We start from the raw sequence: 18,443 nt of genomic DNA on the forward strand, positions 1-18,443 counted from the left end.
TGGACTTGACAAAGGCAAAACTGGTACGAATGTGTCTTTGATTATCAGCCCCAATTCAATCAGGTTATTTACCATTTGACTTTCACTAAGAAAGAACACAATTGCCTTTTGATGCGGGAGGCTGATTTGATATTAGCACCACGGATCGCCAAACTAATAGCGATAAGACAGTCCTCCACTGAAACCTGGATGTTAGGTATATATTTACACCCATGTTTGAGTGTTAACTGCGAGAAATCTCCCACATCCGAACTCGTCCTCCTCATTCACTGACCGAGGTCAGGGATCAAAAAAGAAGAGGAGAGAAGAAAAACAACAACTTTAAACTAGCCCTATAATTCAGAAGGTAAGGGATAGTAAAGAAACAAGAAATTTTCACTCTCACAGCGAGGTACTCTCACCCGAAACTGTCCACACACTCCCAGCATCCACTCGCAGAGAGAGAGAGAAAGAGAGAGAGAGAGAGAGAGAGCTAACAACACAAAAGCTAACAATAACAAACAATAACAACAATAACAATAACACATAACAAGTATTGAGATGAAATATTCACTTTCAGTTTTGTCCGCTTCTGTTTGTTTATCAAAACAAAGTAGATCGATCTCAGACACTGTTTCCAAACAAATCTGTTCCAGGCTCGTTTCTGCTTGCGGTACAGCATTACTCGGTCCGAACACCTCCTCAGGAGCCCCTTCCAGGCCGTCTTTAGAGGCTATTAGCACCGGTTTCTCGGGCAGGTCACCCGGCACCTCACTCGCCTCACCTGGCCTGTCTCGATCTGTTTTTTTGCATCCAAGTGGAATCATTTTGATGGGACTTACTATTTCACCATACATCTGGAGTATTTGGTCTAATTTTTTGTTTTTTACAAACGGAGGTAGGTTTGATAAAACAACTTTCTTGGATGGACTTGACAAAGGCAAAACTGGTACGAACGTGTCTTTGATTATCAGCCCCAATTCAATCAGGTTATTTACCATTTGACTTTCACTAAGAAAGAACACAATTGCCTTATTGATGCGGGAGGCCGATTTGATAGCACCACGGATCGCCAAACTAATAGCGATGAGACAGTCCTCCACTGAAACCTGGGCGTCAGGTATATATTTACACCCATGTTTGAGTGTTAACTGCGAGAAATCTCCCACATCCGAACTCGTCAATAACAAACAATAACAACAATAACAAATAACAATAACGAGCTAACAATACAAAATGGAGACACCTGGAAAAACCACTTTGAAAAACTGTTTAGTAAAGTAAACATAAGTACAGAACAATTGCTTATATATAATAAATTAACCCATACATAGCAAATATTTGGCAAATATCAAAATCCGTTAGACTACTTAATTACAGAAAAAGAGCTATTAGATAAAATACAAGTTCTACCAACAAAAAAGGCAAGTGGTCCAGATGGTATCCTTAATAAAATGATTAGAAATATAAATCACAAATTCCAATTGGCTATAATGAAACTGTTTAATTTGGAGTGTTGGTCATTTCCCTGACATATGGAATAAAGGATTAATAACGTCCATATTCAAGAATGGAGACAAAACAGACCCAAATAATTACAGAGGCATCTGTGTGAGTAGTAATCTGGGGAAGCTGTTCTGCAGCATCATCAACACCAGACTCATAGGCTTTCTTACAGAGCACAATGTCCTCAGCAAAAGTCAGATTGGGTTTCTGCCAATTTACAGAACATCAGACAATATCCTCACCCTTCAGACTCTGATTGACAAATACGTCCATCAAAACAAAAACAAAATATTTGCTTGCTTTGTAGATTTTCAGAAAGCATTTGATTCAATTTGGCATGAAGGTCTGCTGTCTAAACTCAGGTATCGGTGGTAAAACATACAACATTAAAAAAACAATGTATTCGAACAATCAATGCGCAATCAAAATAGGAAATAAGCGAACAGAATTCTTCACTCAGGGACGGGGTGTGAGACAGGGTTGTCCACTGTCACCGACCCTCTTTAATATTTACATCAATCAATTGGCAATGCTCCTAGAACAAGCAGATACACCGGATCACATACTATACGACTCCAGTGTGAATTTCCTGCTGTTTGCAGATGATCTGGTGCTGCTGTTGCCAACAGAAGAGAGTCTACAGCAGCAGCTGGATATCCTGCACAGCTTCTGTCAGTCCTGGGCCCCGACCGTTAACCCAAAGAAAACTAAAACCCTAATATTCCAGAAAAAAACAGACGCCAGGGAAAAAAACACAGCTTCACCCTTGGTATGACAAAAATTGAACCTGCCATAAGCTACACATACCTTGGGTTGAAAATAAGTACTAATGGAAAACTAAATTTGGCTCTGAATATTCTAAAAGAGAAAGCAAGAAGGGCCTTTTACGCCTTAAAAAATTAACACAAATAGAAATTCCAATTCGCATCTGGCTCAAAATTTTCCAGTCAGTGGTTAAACCTATAGTTCTATATGGGAGTGAAGTGTGGGGTCCTCTTCTCAGTCATGAGTTTGATAAGTGGAATAAAAATCCAGTTGAAAGCCTACATGCAGAGTTCTATAGGAGCAGTCTTAGGGTACAGAGGAACACACCCAGCAATGCATGCAGGGCAGAATTAGGCCAGTATCCTCTACTCATGCGCATTGAAAAACAATCCGTTAAATTTTGGAAATGCATTAAAATGAGTGACCCAAACTCTTTTTTTTCCCTCAAAACCCAAGAAATGGACATTGAAAAAAGATGGTCCTGAAGCTGAAACACAAACCAACACGAATATGACTAACAGCAGGCAGCATCAGGACACGGACATGCTCATCCATCAAATTTAGCACAATCAAATAATTAATACACGAAAAGAAGAGTATCTGTTTTACTGGAATGAAGCAGCCGGAAAACAAAGTAAACTTCAATGTTAGTTAGAACTAAATAGAGATAATACCGCAGCAACATATCTGAGTGCAGTAAAAGACAGTAAACTAAGAACAACGACCAAAAAAACAGGCTGAGTGCTCACAATCTGACTATAGAGACGAGCAGATACAAACAGAACTGGCAACCTCGAGAGAGCCGCATCTGCCCACACTGTGCCCAGGCAGAGATGGAGGAACACTTTGTGACCCGCTGCACAAACTATCAGCACATCAGAGAAACATTCTACACCAAAACAACAGAGCATTTACCCACAATTCACTGAGTTAGACAATAAAACACAGCTTCAATATTTACTAGGGGAAAATATGACTGTCTTTCTAGCGGCACAATACATTAATGCCTGTCACAAAAAGAGAGAGCAGACCAATAAAAACATCAGTGATGCGCCTGCACGCACACACGCACACACACACCTAGATTATGATTATAATGATTATAAATGAATCATTGTAAATATTCTGATTATTATTGTTTTTATTACTGTTTTATCCGAAAAACGTAGTTTATTCTGACCTATTTTTCTATTGATTTGTATGAATAATTAATGTTGAATAATAATATAATATATTGTATATTAATGTGATGTATTGAATAATATAATGTACTGTTGATATTTTATTTAAGTATTATATATAAATATCATATTTTTATTACTACTATTTACTGTGTGTACTGTTTTTTTATATATATGTATGTTACTTTTTATGTAAACTTTTATGTAAACTTTAGAGAGAGAGAGAAGAGAAACACAGCACCGCTCTCTCTCTCTCCGTCTTTTACACACGCACGCACGCACGCACGCACGCACGCACGCACGCACGCACGCACACACACACACACACACACACACACACACAGCTCCCGCAATTTATTCAGAAATTTATTACCGTACCTCAAGAAATCTGCTCGGCTCCTGCGGTACAGCTGTAGGAATGCAGAGAGCTGTAATCGGGCCATAAAAATTAGGCCTGATGGGGCCCGAGGCCAACAGGTACATTTTGATTGACATCTTTTTAAAAGCCCAAATCCATTTGCAGCCCGACATTATACAAATGTGCTCATGCCAAAGCTCTTTCGCCTTTTTTTCCCAAGAATGAGTCATTTATATGTTTTAACATAATTTATTTGTTACAAACGTAGACTATATGCCACTTGGAAGATGGAACAAAGAAATTAAAAAAGTCCTCCGTAACATTGTATCATTTAAGCACTCTAAATAGGCCTGGGTACATACACTTTGCCTTTAAATTGGCCACCACACCAATGAAAAGAAGTTTTGCTTAACAAATCAAATTAAAATAAATTCTAAACGATAACGGGTATTTTGGCAATAACAAAATTAAGATAAAGTCTGTGCAAGATTTGTTTCACCACTTCTCTTCACAATCTGGCCTTAGGGCGACGGTGAAGCTAAATATTAAAATAATAATGCCAACATTAGCCTTTATAATGTCTTCATTATGATTATATGGTTTAATTAATATTCATTCATAATTTAAAAACACTTTACTCACCAAGATTAGGCTACGTGTTTTTGAGGAGAAACATTATTGAATCCACTGTCTTTAGCGCAGTCCTTCGCTCAGGATGGTGTGTCCAGCACCACCGAACACCCTTTTACTGCTGCTGCTACAGGCCAAGATGCAGAGTTCTGATCTGGCTAATTTTGCAAGTTTTGAGTAGGATTGTTTGTTCATCTTCTACCAGCCAGGAACTTCCATTTAATTTTCCATGACAGCAGTTTTAATGTAGCGAGTCACCTCGTCTTTTTACCTGTCAGCTTACGGTTTAGCGCTCTACAGTAATACACAGTGTATGAATGACCACCGAAATACCTTGGCGGCTAGAATGACTGTTCCTTCTGAACTGGAGACTGGCTTTGCTTTTTTTAACTTCTCCGTCATCATTTGTTTCCCCTTTGCAGAAATGGATTTTAATGCAGGGATTTGGATTTTTCAGGTCCTGCAGGGTTTTGGCAAAAATCTTCAGCTCTAATGCAGACCTCTAGTTCATATTTACCACACCTCCATTCTCATTCAGTCGAAACCGGAATACTGCCAAACTGCAGGTCACTTTGGACCGCGACTCGTCATCTCACCTCTCCCTTTCCCCCTCCCTCTTTCTCAATTCAATTCAATTCAATTCAATTCAATTCAATTCAATTCAATTCAATTCAATTCAATAATTGCTTTATTGGCATGACAATTGTTACAAATGTATTGCCAAAGCAGTTATAAAGTTTACATAAAAAGTAACATACATATATAATAATAATAATGAAAAAACAGTACACACAGTAAATAGTTGTAGTTGCAATTGTTGTTTTACAATCTTATTGTTTTACAATCAAAGTCATACCATTTTTCATTTTCTTGTTTTTTTTGTTTAAAGGTTTTCTTAGTAGTTTATTATTAGACATTGTTGCCAAATAACCAAATATATAATTTATGTTTTCTACAGCTAGATTAACACCATCTCCATTATCAGGATAACTATTTTCCATAAATGTATCCAAAAGTAAACCTATTTGGGGTTCTTCAATTGCGTTCCTGTATTTCTCAGAGCTGTCTTGTACCCATCTATAATTATTTTTAAATGTTACACAATTTACTGGATTGTGAAAATATATTAGTATTTTTGTTCCTTTTTATATAAAGTGTAATTTGGCTGTGATCTGATAGAGGCGTTAGGGGTTTAACAGTGAATGCACTGAAAGAGGACAGATCTAAATCTGTGATCATGTAATCATCTGTTGAGCTACCGAGAAATGAGCTATTGGTGTATCTGCCTAGAGATTCTCCTCTCACCCTACCATTGAGCAGATACAGACCGAGGCTTCGACAGAGCTCAAGTAGGAGCTTTCCGTTCTTATTTATTTGGGCATCAGAAATATTTACACTGTTTTGTTGATAACTCTGTCCAAATATGTATTTATTCCCACGGTCTGTGGTACAGTCAGTTAAGAACCCTGTTCTAGCATTGAGGTCTCCACACAGCAACACACTTCCCTGGGCCTGGAAGTGGATTATTTGAGTCTGGATGGATGGATGGATGGATGTTTTCATTATAATATGGAGATTCAGATGGAGGAATGTAAAGAGCACAAAGAATATGTCCTTTATAGTTTGACTGAGCTGATTGTCGATTTTGAACCAGATATGAGATTCTTCTTTTTAAATTAATTTGAAGTATTTATCGAGTTTGAGTTTGTGCCAGATTATCGTGCCCCCGAATCTCTACCATGTTTAATTTGTTCATGTTTTTGAGATGAAATGGATATTTCACAGTATCCTGGGGGACAAAGAGTATTACGATGTCTATGTCTAAAATGCTTTTCTTAAAATCCAAGGTGTTAACTTTACACCCAAGAATGGATGAGTAAACACCCTGAATATTCCACAGTGAGATTTTTAGCGGTTTCATTTGGTCAACAAACAATTTTAACATTCCTCTAGAATACAACCAATCCATATAAACCATAAAATACCTAAATATCATATAAAGTCATTTATATTAACAAGATATTCTAGAGTACAAGCAATTTTCAGTATTTTACTCACAACTTTTCCATCAGGTGTGTACAGATTAAACTGAGCATGTTTTTGATCTCTCTCAGGCTGGTGTTGTGTGTGTCCACTTGCTGTTTTAGTGCTGCAGCATAGCTCAGTTTTCCCTGTTCTTGTCTGTGACTGCTGGTGTTGTCACCCATCACTGGGACTTCTCTGAGTTCTCTGAGTCTCTCAGTTGCAGGGCCGGCTGAAGGTATGGGTACTGAGGGTCTAGGCTTGCTGGCCTTGCGTGAGAGTGCTGAGAGTGTGGGTGCACTGGCACAGGGCCTGAGTGCTGATGTTCTGTTGGCACAGGGCGTGGATGCTGATGATCTGTTGGCCCAGGGTGTGGGTGCTGAGGGTGTGGGTGCTGCTGGTGGATTCTCCAAGATGTAGGATAGGGCTCAGCTGGATGTGGGTAAGAGGCACTGTGTGAATATATTGGAATAGTGTGTGCTTTAGATGGAGGATGGTGAAGTTCTCTTTTGCTCTTTGAGGGACTGTCTGGGCTACGACCAAGAGCAACATCTTAAAGATTTTTAGCAAAAACATGCACATTGACTCTATGCAGATAGACGTGGTTTTGAAGATGGTGAATACCCAGTGTAGGGTGATATACGATGCAAATATTTGGTCTTTCAGCACATCTACGCGAGATCTCTGTGTTCACTCTCTGTATTCAGTCAGTTCTGGGTAGAAGGTTGGAGATGATTATTTTTGAAGATGGGAAAGTCTGTGTTGCTTTAATTGCCACTTGTGTGATGGCCAGGATTACCAAGTTCCTGCTTGTTCAGCTGAAGAAGGGCACTAGCTGTGTTAGGGCACCAGCGTTTCAATGTTGTGTGTCTGGGGAATAGCCGTTTCTCATCGATGTACTTGCCATTTGAGTCCATTAGGATAACTATTTCTGCCTTTCTGGATGTGTTCTCCTGATCACTAGGTTGTTTGGGCTTGTGTGTGTCTGCTCTGTGTGTTCTTCTCAGGAGATGTCTGGGTGGTGCTCGATGTAGGCTGAGTGAGGGTTTCTGTGTGTTCTTTCAGGCTTTGCATTTCTTTCTCTCTGATGATCAATTCTTTTACGTCATCAGCTCAGTGTTTAATGTGTTTTTGTCCAGTTGTAACTTTTTTATTTCTCCTCTCAGTTCTTCAACACTGTCCTTGTATTCTTGTGTGAGCTGCTGCAGTTTGTTTTCAAATTGTTGAAGGCGTTTGTTAGATGTTGTGTGTAAGAGGACCAGTTCTCGGAGCTCCACCAGCTCCTTCTCTTGTAGAGACAGGCTATTGCGTATCTGAGTGACTGACTGCTCCAGCTGGGCATCACAGTCCAGGATGGGCTCTTCCAGCTCCAGCCTGGAGCTCCTGCCTTTAAAGGTTCAGGACACCCTGGAGAACTTTTTTTTATATTAACAGATTTGTGTGTGTTGAGCATCAGTTAAGACAATGTTAGCACCTGTCAGCTTTAATTGTGGGGAAAACTAGATAATTTTGAGCTTTTGTCAGCAAATTTCAGCTTCCGGGTTTAAAATGATTTTTGGGGCGGGATCAAAATCGGCGACAAGCGCAGTACTGCAAGTGCAATGATGACGCGTCGGTTTCTCATTATTATTCATAGCGGAGTTTTCTTATCCTATGAGAAGAGCCGGCTGCTTAATTATTCATGAGACCTGCCAGACCTGCCAGAGTCAAGCCCGAGCTGTGAGACACCTCACGGACCCATGGCAATATTTAGCCGTTTATGAAGGCTCATATGCGTTTGTTTCCATGATCCACGGGGTTTGTTGCATGTTTTCCCCCGCGATCTTGTCAGGGCCGATCATACAGCAAAGCTGTGTGTGCTGCTAGCATTTTTGTCGGGAGAGCAGCACGAGAATTAGAGAATGGCGGACGCTGTCTTTTATCAGGAGTTCGTTCACATTCAGACACATCACTGTGCTGCTGTGTTTGCCTAAATCCTCCAGATTACCAGCAAGGCTAATGGATAAAATAGACAGGTCAGGAGACCTGCTGCACTGAGTCTGCTGGATATGGGGATTGAGGGAGAAGTCCTCATTTATAGGGTTTACATGAACACACTTATCTTTATAATTATATAAATTGTGATTATGTGTATATGAAATTACGAATAACAAATGTAACAGGGCATAAAATCACTGTTCATTTCTTTGCATTTTAACTTTGTAAACTATAAACTCATGCGTCTCCTCACAGTTTGTCTTATTTTGTCAGCTAGCTTCGTTCGCTCACGTTCTCCCCTGCTGGCTACACCCCCTCCTGCCCGATGCTCGCGGAGCTCCATGCCCATTAACCATGCATCTTTTGAAAAAATTCTGAAGTAGACTTTAACCTAAAGTGGGGGGTGTCAGGACCCTTTAATGATGATGTCTGCTCTGCCTGGTTGTCTCTCCTGCTCTACTAGTGATTGGAGCTCATTAAATTGATCTTGTACAGAGATGAGACACGTATCATTTCCCTGAAACATTATTGTTCCATTATGGTATATATTTACAGTTAAAAAGGTGGTGTCACTTTCCTCATCATAAATTTGGATCTTCCATTACAGATGCCGTGTTTTTAAAAGTTCTTGTAATAAAGACGGATAGCTTTGTGCCAAGCACTGCCATTTTCTGTGTACAGCAGCAAATTAGTGATGGTGGATGTGTCTCCCTTTTGGCAATAGTCGGCCATTAGGGTCTCAGGGTGTGTCCTGAGCAGTTGGTGTTTGTATGTCTTCCTATCCTTTACACTCTTCACTCTGTGTGGGTATGTGATGGTTTGGCTGTGAGGGAGGAGCACAGAGGATGGTGCAGCTGCTGCCATTTTTAACTGTCACTTCTCTCTTACTCAATGATATGTTATTAATTTGTCTTTAATTTGAGGTTTTTTCTTCCCTGTTTGTTGATTTAAAGCTTGTTCTGAGATGGTTTCTCTTACTGGATGCTTGTTGGTATTTACAATAATGCTGATTAGTTGTTTATATTTAAATCTGATGGTCAGTAATGTTATCCTTTTTGCTTAAATCTTCAATTTATCATCACTATAATGTAGTTTTATATGATTTTGACTTGCCTTATTATTGATTGAAGAGCTTGATCTTAGATAACGTCTTCTGTGTAGCTTTGTTGTCCTCCTAGATGTTTCCAGATACCCAAATACTGCTTTCCTTAGTTGTTTGTTTTCAAGAATATATGCATAAAAATTGATTATCAGTTATTTTCTTATCCTTTTTGTATTTGTCTTCAGTTTATCTGTTTTGCATTCAGTTTATCTTCACTTTTGTGTAGGTTTTGTCTGGGTTTGTTCCTTCAAGAGTTGAAAAATTTGTTGAGTTTTAGGAGCTCAAGTGAAGCATGACCTCTCATTTAAATGGAATCTCTCTCTCTCTCTCTCTCTCTCTCTCTTCCACACTGTCCCGTGACGGCAATCACGCATACGTTTTTGTAGGCATTAAATAAAATCTCTTTTGTGGTTTTGACTGACCACCATAACATAATCTATATTCATTCAGCCATGCAACTCTACGCCAGACAGGCCTGATGGGTTTTTGTCCTCTGGTCATTTTGATTTAGCTTTTTCTTATCAGTTTATTTCGGCCAAAAACAAGTCACCTATTCAAGTCAGACTATTCTTCTATATGAGCGCATACAAGAAGCCATGGTCTGGGGCAGCGAGTTAAGAAAGTATTAACGTCTTGTCCTATCCAGATAGCACTCAATCTAAACCTAATCATTCTCCTCTGTCAGGATTTCTTCACATCCCATCAGGGAGTGGCATCAGCTGGTGTATTTAGAACTTATGCGTGAAATGATTAAATGCTCATTGTTTTATGCGAGTATGCTCAGTGCATTTTTTGGATAACAGCCATCTGAAAACATCACAAGACAAACAACTAAAAGAAAAGTCTTTTATGAAAGCGATCATGCGTTTCAGTCAAGCTCCAAGTATACAACTTTGTTTCTATCCAAAATACAGTGTTGCAAAACTTTTTCAGAAGCAAGTTAAAACAAATAAACTTACTAGGGTCTCTTTGTTTTGTTTTTTCTCTTGTGGCTAAGCTGTGTTCTGTATAGTCATGATTCAGGATCTGTCCATCTGTTCATCAGTTTCTTTGAATGAAGTTAAATAAATCATTATCAATGCTTAGGCTCGGGCCTAAAATCTGTATCAAATTATCGAAATATGCAAACATGATCCCTTACTGTAGTAGTAGTACAAACTGCATGTTTTAGCTAAAAGATTTTCATGGCGAAAAAAAAAAAAAAAAAAAAAGACTCGTTGGCTGGTAATAGGCCTTATTCAAACTTCCTGGTTCTGGTAAGCGAAACAGCGCATCCCAACATCTGGTTTCAATGCGATGTTGATTGAGTAAGAAAGAATGGCAGTCCGTTCGTATACTGTCTGCACTTCAAAGCGGAGATCATGTTTTATCAAAGACTGGTGGTCTTAGTTTTATTTTGATGAGTAATTAAAATAGACAAAACTCCAGTTAAGCAATCTGCCTTCCACAAACAAGTGCTCATCATGGTCATTAATCTAGAAGCATAATAATCCCCACTTCGTTGTTTATTTTGTAATAATAGAAAATTCATACGAACCCAAATCTCTTTTTTAAATTGCTTTGACAACAAAATTATTTGTTTAGTCAGTTATATAATAAAGATGGTATACTTTTCATACAATAAAGTCCTTTCTCATTACAAAATCGTAATAACCCAGCAAGTTTTCAACTGTTATTGGTTAAATTCCTTCAGAGACATGTTATTCATTTATATTATTTCAAAGGTATTAATAAGACCATCCTTCTGATGCATCGTCTTTTGATATTACTAAATATTATGTTGGCAAATTTTGTTTTACAGTAAATACCAAGAGTAATGATAGAGCTATTCATACTCTTTCCAAAAATAAATCATTACTGTACCTTATATGCAATTTTATTTGATGTCGTTATTAAAGGGTGGATAGAAGAATAGTGTGGCTGTTACCACAGAAATATCATGTTAGAAATAGAATTAAAGAAATATCCTATAAACTTATCCACAGGTTTTATCCAGCAAATTATTTGCAAAAATTTAAAAGTGGGATTGATCTAAATTGTATTTTTGTAATGAATATGATATTAATATTAATAACAATTCTTTTGTGTTCAAAACCTTTCATCATTATTGAAAAAATGTACATTTGGGCTTTACTTGATTATCCTCATCTAGAGGAAAATAGTTTTTTATTAATTTGCTTATGTTGTTAACAAAATTGTACATTCATAAATGTAAATTTACTAATAAGAAACCAAATTTTAAGGTATTGATGACTGAAATATGCTTGTATAATACCAGTATCAAAGACTCTCTAAACAAGAAAGCCCGACCCACTTTAAAAATGTGTGAACTTTACAATGTATTTAATTATTACATATGTTATATTAAACTTTGTTTATTTGTATTTGAAGTACAATTACCCGCTGGAATGTATATTTTTGTATTGTAAAATTTTATTTGCTGTTCTTCAAATAAATAACAAAAATTAATTTTTTCCACGAGTAGGAGCTAACGTGTGTCCAGACTTGAGAAACCTTACAAGCATTAAACAACCTGTCATGTATAGGGTTCCCGCATTTACCGATAGCAACTCGCCTTTGCAACTTTCTCGCTGTTCACTATATCAGACTCTGAATAAAAAGGGAGGAGGTTAGCACAGTTTACAAATGGGACTACTGACATAAAACTAATCCTGCTGGATGTTAAATAGCCTAGTTAATCTTGCTTAAGAATGGCTTGAATGAGCAGATCTTATGCTGTTGGCTGTGCACCTTACTGGAACCTAACATTGCAAACGCTTTGTGTAAGACATGTTTTCTGCACAAATTCTGCAAATCAGTATCATCTTTTAAAGGCTGTTTTATTTAGGCTATGTCAGTTTTACACATTCACCGAACAACATCTTCATGTCCAAATTATGGCAAAGTTGACAGTGAGAAAGTCATCCTCTGTCCTGAGGCTGTCATTTTTCTGCGACTCCTAGCGAAACCGGAAATAGCGATTGCTTCGAAGGGCGCTTCTGGTGTTCGCCATTTGCAGGTTTGCCAGAAAGTTAGTTTTAGTCACCCTTAAGGCTCCTTATTGAATTCTCATTTTCACTCAAGGGTCTATTCATGTTGACTTTTAATTTTGAGGGTGTCAAAAGTAGTTATGTTTATACAGTAAATTAAATTGGCTACCGACAAGGTTCATAGTGTCATGAAAAACTTAAAAAAGCCATCATTTTGACATGGTATTTCCAGACCAGAAAAAGTTTTGTAAAACTAATTATCCCAGGGACGTCAAAATTCTCAAACGATCCAGGAAACGGGTTTGGGCACGGTTCAGATAGCATAGTGTGATTAGGCCCTAAACCTTTGTCTTTCTGACTACTGGCTGAGCCAAAGTGAAGCAAATTCTACAGGCAGGGTTTTTACCAACTCTGCCTTTGTCTTTAGGTGATACTTTCAGGCCAAAGAAACCCCTTTGTTGATAAACTTGTGTGGTCAGTGACTTTGCAAGTTTATTCACCTTCCTACCTACTTCATTTGCATGCTTTGTTTAGCCATCTCCCCTCCTCCTAAGACACAGGAACTTCTTGAAGACATTGTATGACTGCAGATCAACCAATATGTCTCAATAAAGAAATTCTACTTTTTTCAATCCTCCTGGAAAGGGTTCTCACTTCATCCTTTTATTTCTTTGTTACAACAGCTTGGTGCCATGAACCAGATAGAGAATAAAATCATCATATTCTCAACAATTTGCCACAGAAGACAGAAATCCACCTGAAAATCAACTTGGACCTTCAAGCTCAAGGAAACTTTACTTCAGACAGAATCTTTTTAGCTCAACGGCAATTTGAAGTCACTTAGTGATTTTCACAAACTCTCCGCTATTTGCTGACTGCAACTCTGAATCTACTTGAATACATTGATCCGACTTTACTCCAGACTGATTCTTTTGAGCGCAATCTCGATTTGGCGAGTTTCCCTCCTTCAAAAGAACCATACAGACCAGTCTATACAACTCTTCTACAGAGAAGAGTTAACAAACAGCTGAAGAGTTTGTTTAACAGAAAAAGCTATCCTTTATTTCAATAGAAGTAAAAGTTGATCCTCTGTTTAAGCAAAGAAATTTAGCAAGCTAATTTTATTTTATCCCTTGTTCAGGCAGGGATTTTTAGCAACGTTCTAATATTGTTACCCTCTGTTTCGGCAGAGAAGAAATTACTACACTTTTATCAGAAAAGTTTACCTTTTTTTTTACTTTGTGATGACAAATTTACAAAATGTTCAGAAAGAATACTAGACTGATCCCCACAACTGAAATGGTGGTTTAGTGACTCCTTTATGGTCAGATCAATATTCCAATATTTTTTGAGGACTCAATAATAACAGTCAGGCTAAATTTGACAAAGAAATTTAGTATTCACCCAGATAACGTTTGGACAATAGAAGAATGCAAGAAAGTGCTTGAAGCATACATTCACAAAACCAATGTGAAAGGCATTATTTGCTGCTACAGAGAATTCAGTTTATCTGGAGCTAAACAACAAGCTCAAGCTAAATCGGAATTAGAAAACAAATCTAACAACTTAACTAGAGCTGAAGATCTTTGCCCGAACCTGACAGGACCCGACAGGTTTGGGTGGGTTCAGGCTTAATTTCTATAATTTTAGACTGGGTCAGGCAGGGCTTGGGCTTGCGCAGTAAATGAACGGTCATGTGATGCATTTCGATTAGCATGAGAAAGTGATAAAATCATTTGTTACAACATTAAAATGTATCCCTGCAAAAGTGAAACAAATGATGACGGAGACATCACAAAGAGTGAATTTTGACTGCGGTGAGGCCAGCCGTCAGTTCAAAAAGAACTGTCATTCTAGCCTTCAAGATATTTCGGTGGTCGATCATACAAACAATCTTCCTCAAAACATGCTAAATTAGCTAGAACAGTATGCATCCTGGCCAGTAGCAGCAGCAGTGAAAGGGTGTTCAGTGCTGCTCAGAGAACACAGGACTGCGCTTAAGCTATTTACAGTGGATTCAATAACGTTTCTCCACAAAATAATCTTGGTGGAGTAAAGGATTTTCAAATTTAACAAAATAATAATTAAACCATAAAATCATAATGTAGACAGATTAGGCCTGTATCAACGCAATCTCAATTCGTAACTTCTTGCTTAGTGGCTAATTCGTAAGAATTTGTACGATCTAGTTCGTACAATTTAGTACGATTTGCTCATCACCCAATGACGGTTGGGGTTAGGTGCCATGCCTCCTTTTTGAAATTGTACATTTTCGTTTGAATGAACTTGTACGAATTCGTACGAATTAGCCACTAAACTTACAAAATGTAAAATACTTACATTTCCTCGTTAGATCAGGCTGGCCTATATAGGTTTATGTTGTCATTATTCTTTTAATTATCAGCTTCACGGCCCCCTTAATGCCAGATTGTAAAGAGAAGTGGCGAAACAAATCGCACAGAGCCTTTATCTTATTTTGTTATTGCCAAATACCCGTCATAAATTAGAATTTATTTTAATTTAATTTGTTAAGAAATAATTATTTTTACTGGTGTGAACAGTATACAGTATACAGTATAAGTGTACAGTATGTACCTAGGCCTATTTAGAGTGCAGAGATGTAACGATGTTACACAGGACTTATTTTATTTCTTTGTTCCAACTTCCAAGTGGCCTATAGCCTACGTTTGTTATGAATAAATTATGTTAAAACACAAATAAAAGACTCATTCATGAAAAAAGGCAAAAGAGCTGTGTGCGTGTGCACATTTAAATAATGTCGGGCTGTAAACGAGTTCGGGCTTTTAAAAAGCATATTAATCAAAATGTATCTGTCGGGCTCAGGCCGAATTCTGTAGGTAGTAGTCAAGGGGCTTGTTTTAGTAAGGAGGTTCAACCAACTCAGAGTTTAAACTTGAACTCTGAGTAGACATACCGAGAGAGTAAAAATTCAGAGTTTTCAGCTTCAGAACAGCTGATCTGAGGCCCTGTTTACACTAATAAGTTTTATTTTGAAAACGCATAAGTTTTGCTACGGTTACACCATCCATTCACACTATGCCGGAGTTCTCGAGCGTCGAAAACGGAGCGTTTTGGAAACGCTGAAGAGGCCGTTTTCATTCTAAAGCGCTGCAGCTCTGTCTCAGTGTGGATGGGGAAAATCGAAGACATCTGAAAACGGAGGCGGGCCTGCAGACATTCGCCGATCTGATTGGGACTTTTCCTCAATATTAAGTAGCTCACACACACAGTTCAGTCTCGCATCCTCTCCTTGTCAGTTCAGACCTCGCATGTTTGATCAAGGCTGCAGTCTCCCCCTTCTCAGTTTGATATGGAAAACAGACTACCGAGGACACGGGTAAATATTCAAAGGGAACAGTGTACTTTAAAACCTTATTCACATCACCCTGGCTACGTTGTTTCACTTTCTCAACAATAAAATGTAAACATGATTTAAGGAACTGCCTATTTTCATTTTAATATTAGCAACTTAACAGACAGCAGAAAAGTAGAGGCGTTGTGCTGCATGTATGAGCGTCATCTTCACTGTGTGGATATTTATAACAAAACAGAGCCTACAACTGCTGAAGAAGATTTCTATTCTCTTAGTGTGAAGTATTTTCTAAGTGTAAAGCAGTTAATTTTCTCTTCTCAAAATGTATAGTGTTTGCAGCAAACATGCCAGCCTGTGTTAAAAATACAGTGATATGTCTGTGTAAGATGAGAGTGCCTGCACAGAAGCACCACTAGGAGAAGGCTGAGTGACTGATTGTGTAGAATAACTGAATATGTAAAGCACTGATCATATATGTTAAATACTTCTATGAAGCTATATGTGTCAGAAGATAGAATGAGTAACATATTATCAAGTTATTATCCTATCATAACAATGTATGTAAACACTTAGTTCCTTTGCATAAGTTGCATCTATACTTTGCTGACACAGACCTGTAACATCTCTGCTGACATGAGCTAGTGGGCTGAGAGCCAAGAATAGCAGGACCCCTTAGACTAGAAACTTATTCAAAAATGGTCAAGAGTTAAAAAGAGACTTAGGGGTGTGTCAAATAATCCTGTATAAAAATTGTAACAAACACACTGAAAGTTTAGAAGGTGCAGGAGAGACTTCAGAAGGTGTCCAGGAGAGACTTCAGAATGCTCTGGGGTCTGCTCTGCTCTTTCTCGGCTTTATTATGGAGAATAAAGTCTATTTTCTGATATTCAAAACCTCTGGTCTGATAATTTGTAATTGATTAGACGTCGAATTTACGACAAATGGCGCCCAACGTGGGGCTGAAAAGAGACGATCGGGTGACACTGGACATGCTGGGGCTTGGAGGAAAAACACAAATATGTGGCCACGATAAAAAACGGTAAGCAATTTTAAGCTTATACGTTTGTGTTTTTTCTACCAAGGACCTGCTTGTAATGGTAAAAAAAGTCACTTAAACTGTTTCTCCAGCTATAACGAACTACAAGTAAAACTAAAAAAGTAAAAGTAAAGATATACAAGGAAAACAATGGGGTTTTGAATACCAGAAGAAAATAACAATTTGCATGCAAATGATCTGTGTTTTCCTAAGAGGGCCTTGACGGATAGGATAAACGTTAACTAGTAACTGTTACTCATGTTTGGGAAATTTATAATATTATGAAGAATATGCATAGAGCATTTTTAAGTTTTAAGAGGAAGTTCTTAAAGTGTGGTGACAGTTAAGAGATTAAAGCAGATTAATAAAGTAGAGAGAGAAGCGCGCAAAGACCTCGGAGTACCCGTTCTGTTTTAATAATAATAAATATTATTATTCAGGAGGCTGGGGGAAAAAAGGCACAAATCCTGTGAAATGCTATTTTTACTGAAGGACAGTAAAGACGGGAGCAGAAGTAACAGGTCACTCAAGAGGAGTGTAGTGGAGAATTCTGTGGTTATAGCTCTAAGGTTAGAGGCTGTTCGGACAGGTCACTCAAGAGGAGTGAGGTGTATTTATGTAATTGTAAGTATTTGTGTATTTGTCTGTGTTGCTGGGGTGCTTAGAAGCTATCACCTTTGATCTAGAGAGACTAGAATAGAGGTGAGGTTCAGGTTACACAGTGTAAGAGATGAGGTTAGGATGAGTGAGAAGTATGATTGTGTTTAGAAGTATGTTTGCAATAAGAGTGAGTTTAAAAGAATTATCGTTTTATATTATAATATAAAAGAAAAACTGCATATGTTGTGTGATTTTATGAACAATAAGATAGAGAGTGATGCAGTTTAGGGAAGAGATTGTGATACAGAGGAGGTTTAAGCCTCATAAAATTAATTGAGATCATATTGCATTTGAAAGACACAGACTGAAAAGAATAATATACTAGTTAAACATTTTTCTGAATAATCTCTGTGTGTTTGAAGTGTTTTTAAGTATAAACTAGGCAGAGAGGTGACTGAAATTCCTGACATGTCGACAGTCTGGAAGAAGGTCTGCTTCAGGAGTGGTAAGAATCTGTCTATTTTAAGAACAAAAGTTTCACAGGACCGATAGAAGCTAAAGATATATTATAAGAGTATTAAATAAATAGAAATATTATAAAGTAATGTAATAAGATAAATGAAATAAGAAAATATTCATGATAGAATAAGATTTAATAAATAAAAAGTGTTAATAAAAATGCAACTTGAAGCTATACTAATAAATATTAAGAAATAAAAAATTGAAGCATAGAAATAACTACATATGGATATAAATTGTTAAATTGATAAGGAAATAAATTTACTAAATCAGTATGAATCAAAAATAGATAAGTCAATAATTTGAGTAAAGTAAAAACTAGAGAAGAGGAAATATTTAATGAATATTTATTAATGGAAGAGGTAATGATCAAATGTTTAAGGAAAATAAGCTTAAAAAAAAGTAATTAGGAAAATCTAAGATACAAAAATGCTAATTTTTGAA

General features: G+C 37.5%; 1 protein-coding gene across 8 annotated transcripts in view; it reads right to left on the minus strand.

Moving 5' to 3' along the window:
• The window catches only part of p3h4 (prolyl 3-hydroxylase family member 4 (inactive)), a 78,568-nt gene that overhangs the window by 26,464 nt on the left and 33,661 nt on the right, over positions 1-18,443 (minus strand). The window contains exon 4 of one of the 8 annotated variants that reach the window (XM_073931034.1): positions 2,184-2,200. The exons of the other annotated variants lie outside the window; for them this stretch is intronic. Coding sequence (XP_073787135.1) covers positions 2,193-2,200 — 8 coding nt within the window. The 3' untranslated portion in view covers positions 2,184-2,192. Of the gene's footprint in view, positions 1-2,183; positions 2,201-18,443 lie in introns of those variants that run through there. 8 annotated transcript variants of the gene reach the window in all.

This window comes from Danio rerio, chromosome 19 (genome assembly GCF_049306965.1).
Source record: "Danio rerio strain Tuebingen ecotype United States chromosome 19, GRCz12tu, whole genome shotgun sequence".
Taxonomy (NCBI): Eukaryota; Metazoa; Chordata; class Actinopteri; order Cypriniformes; family Danionidae; genus Danio; species Danio rerio.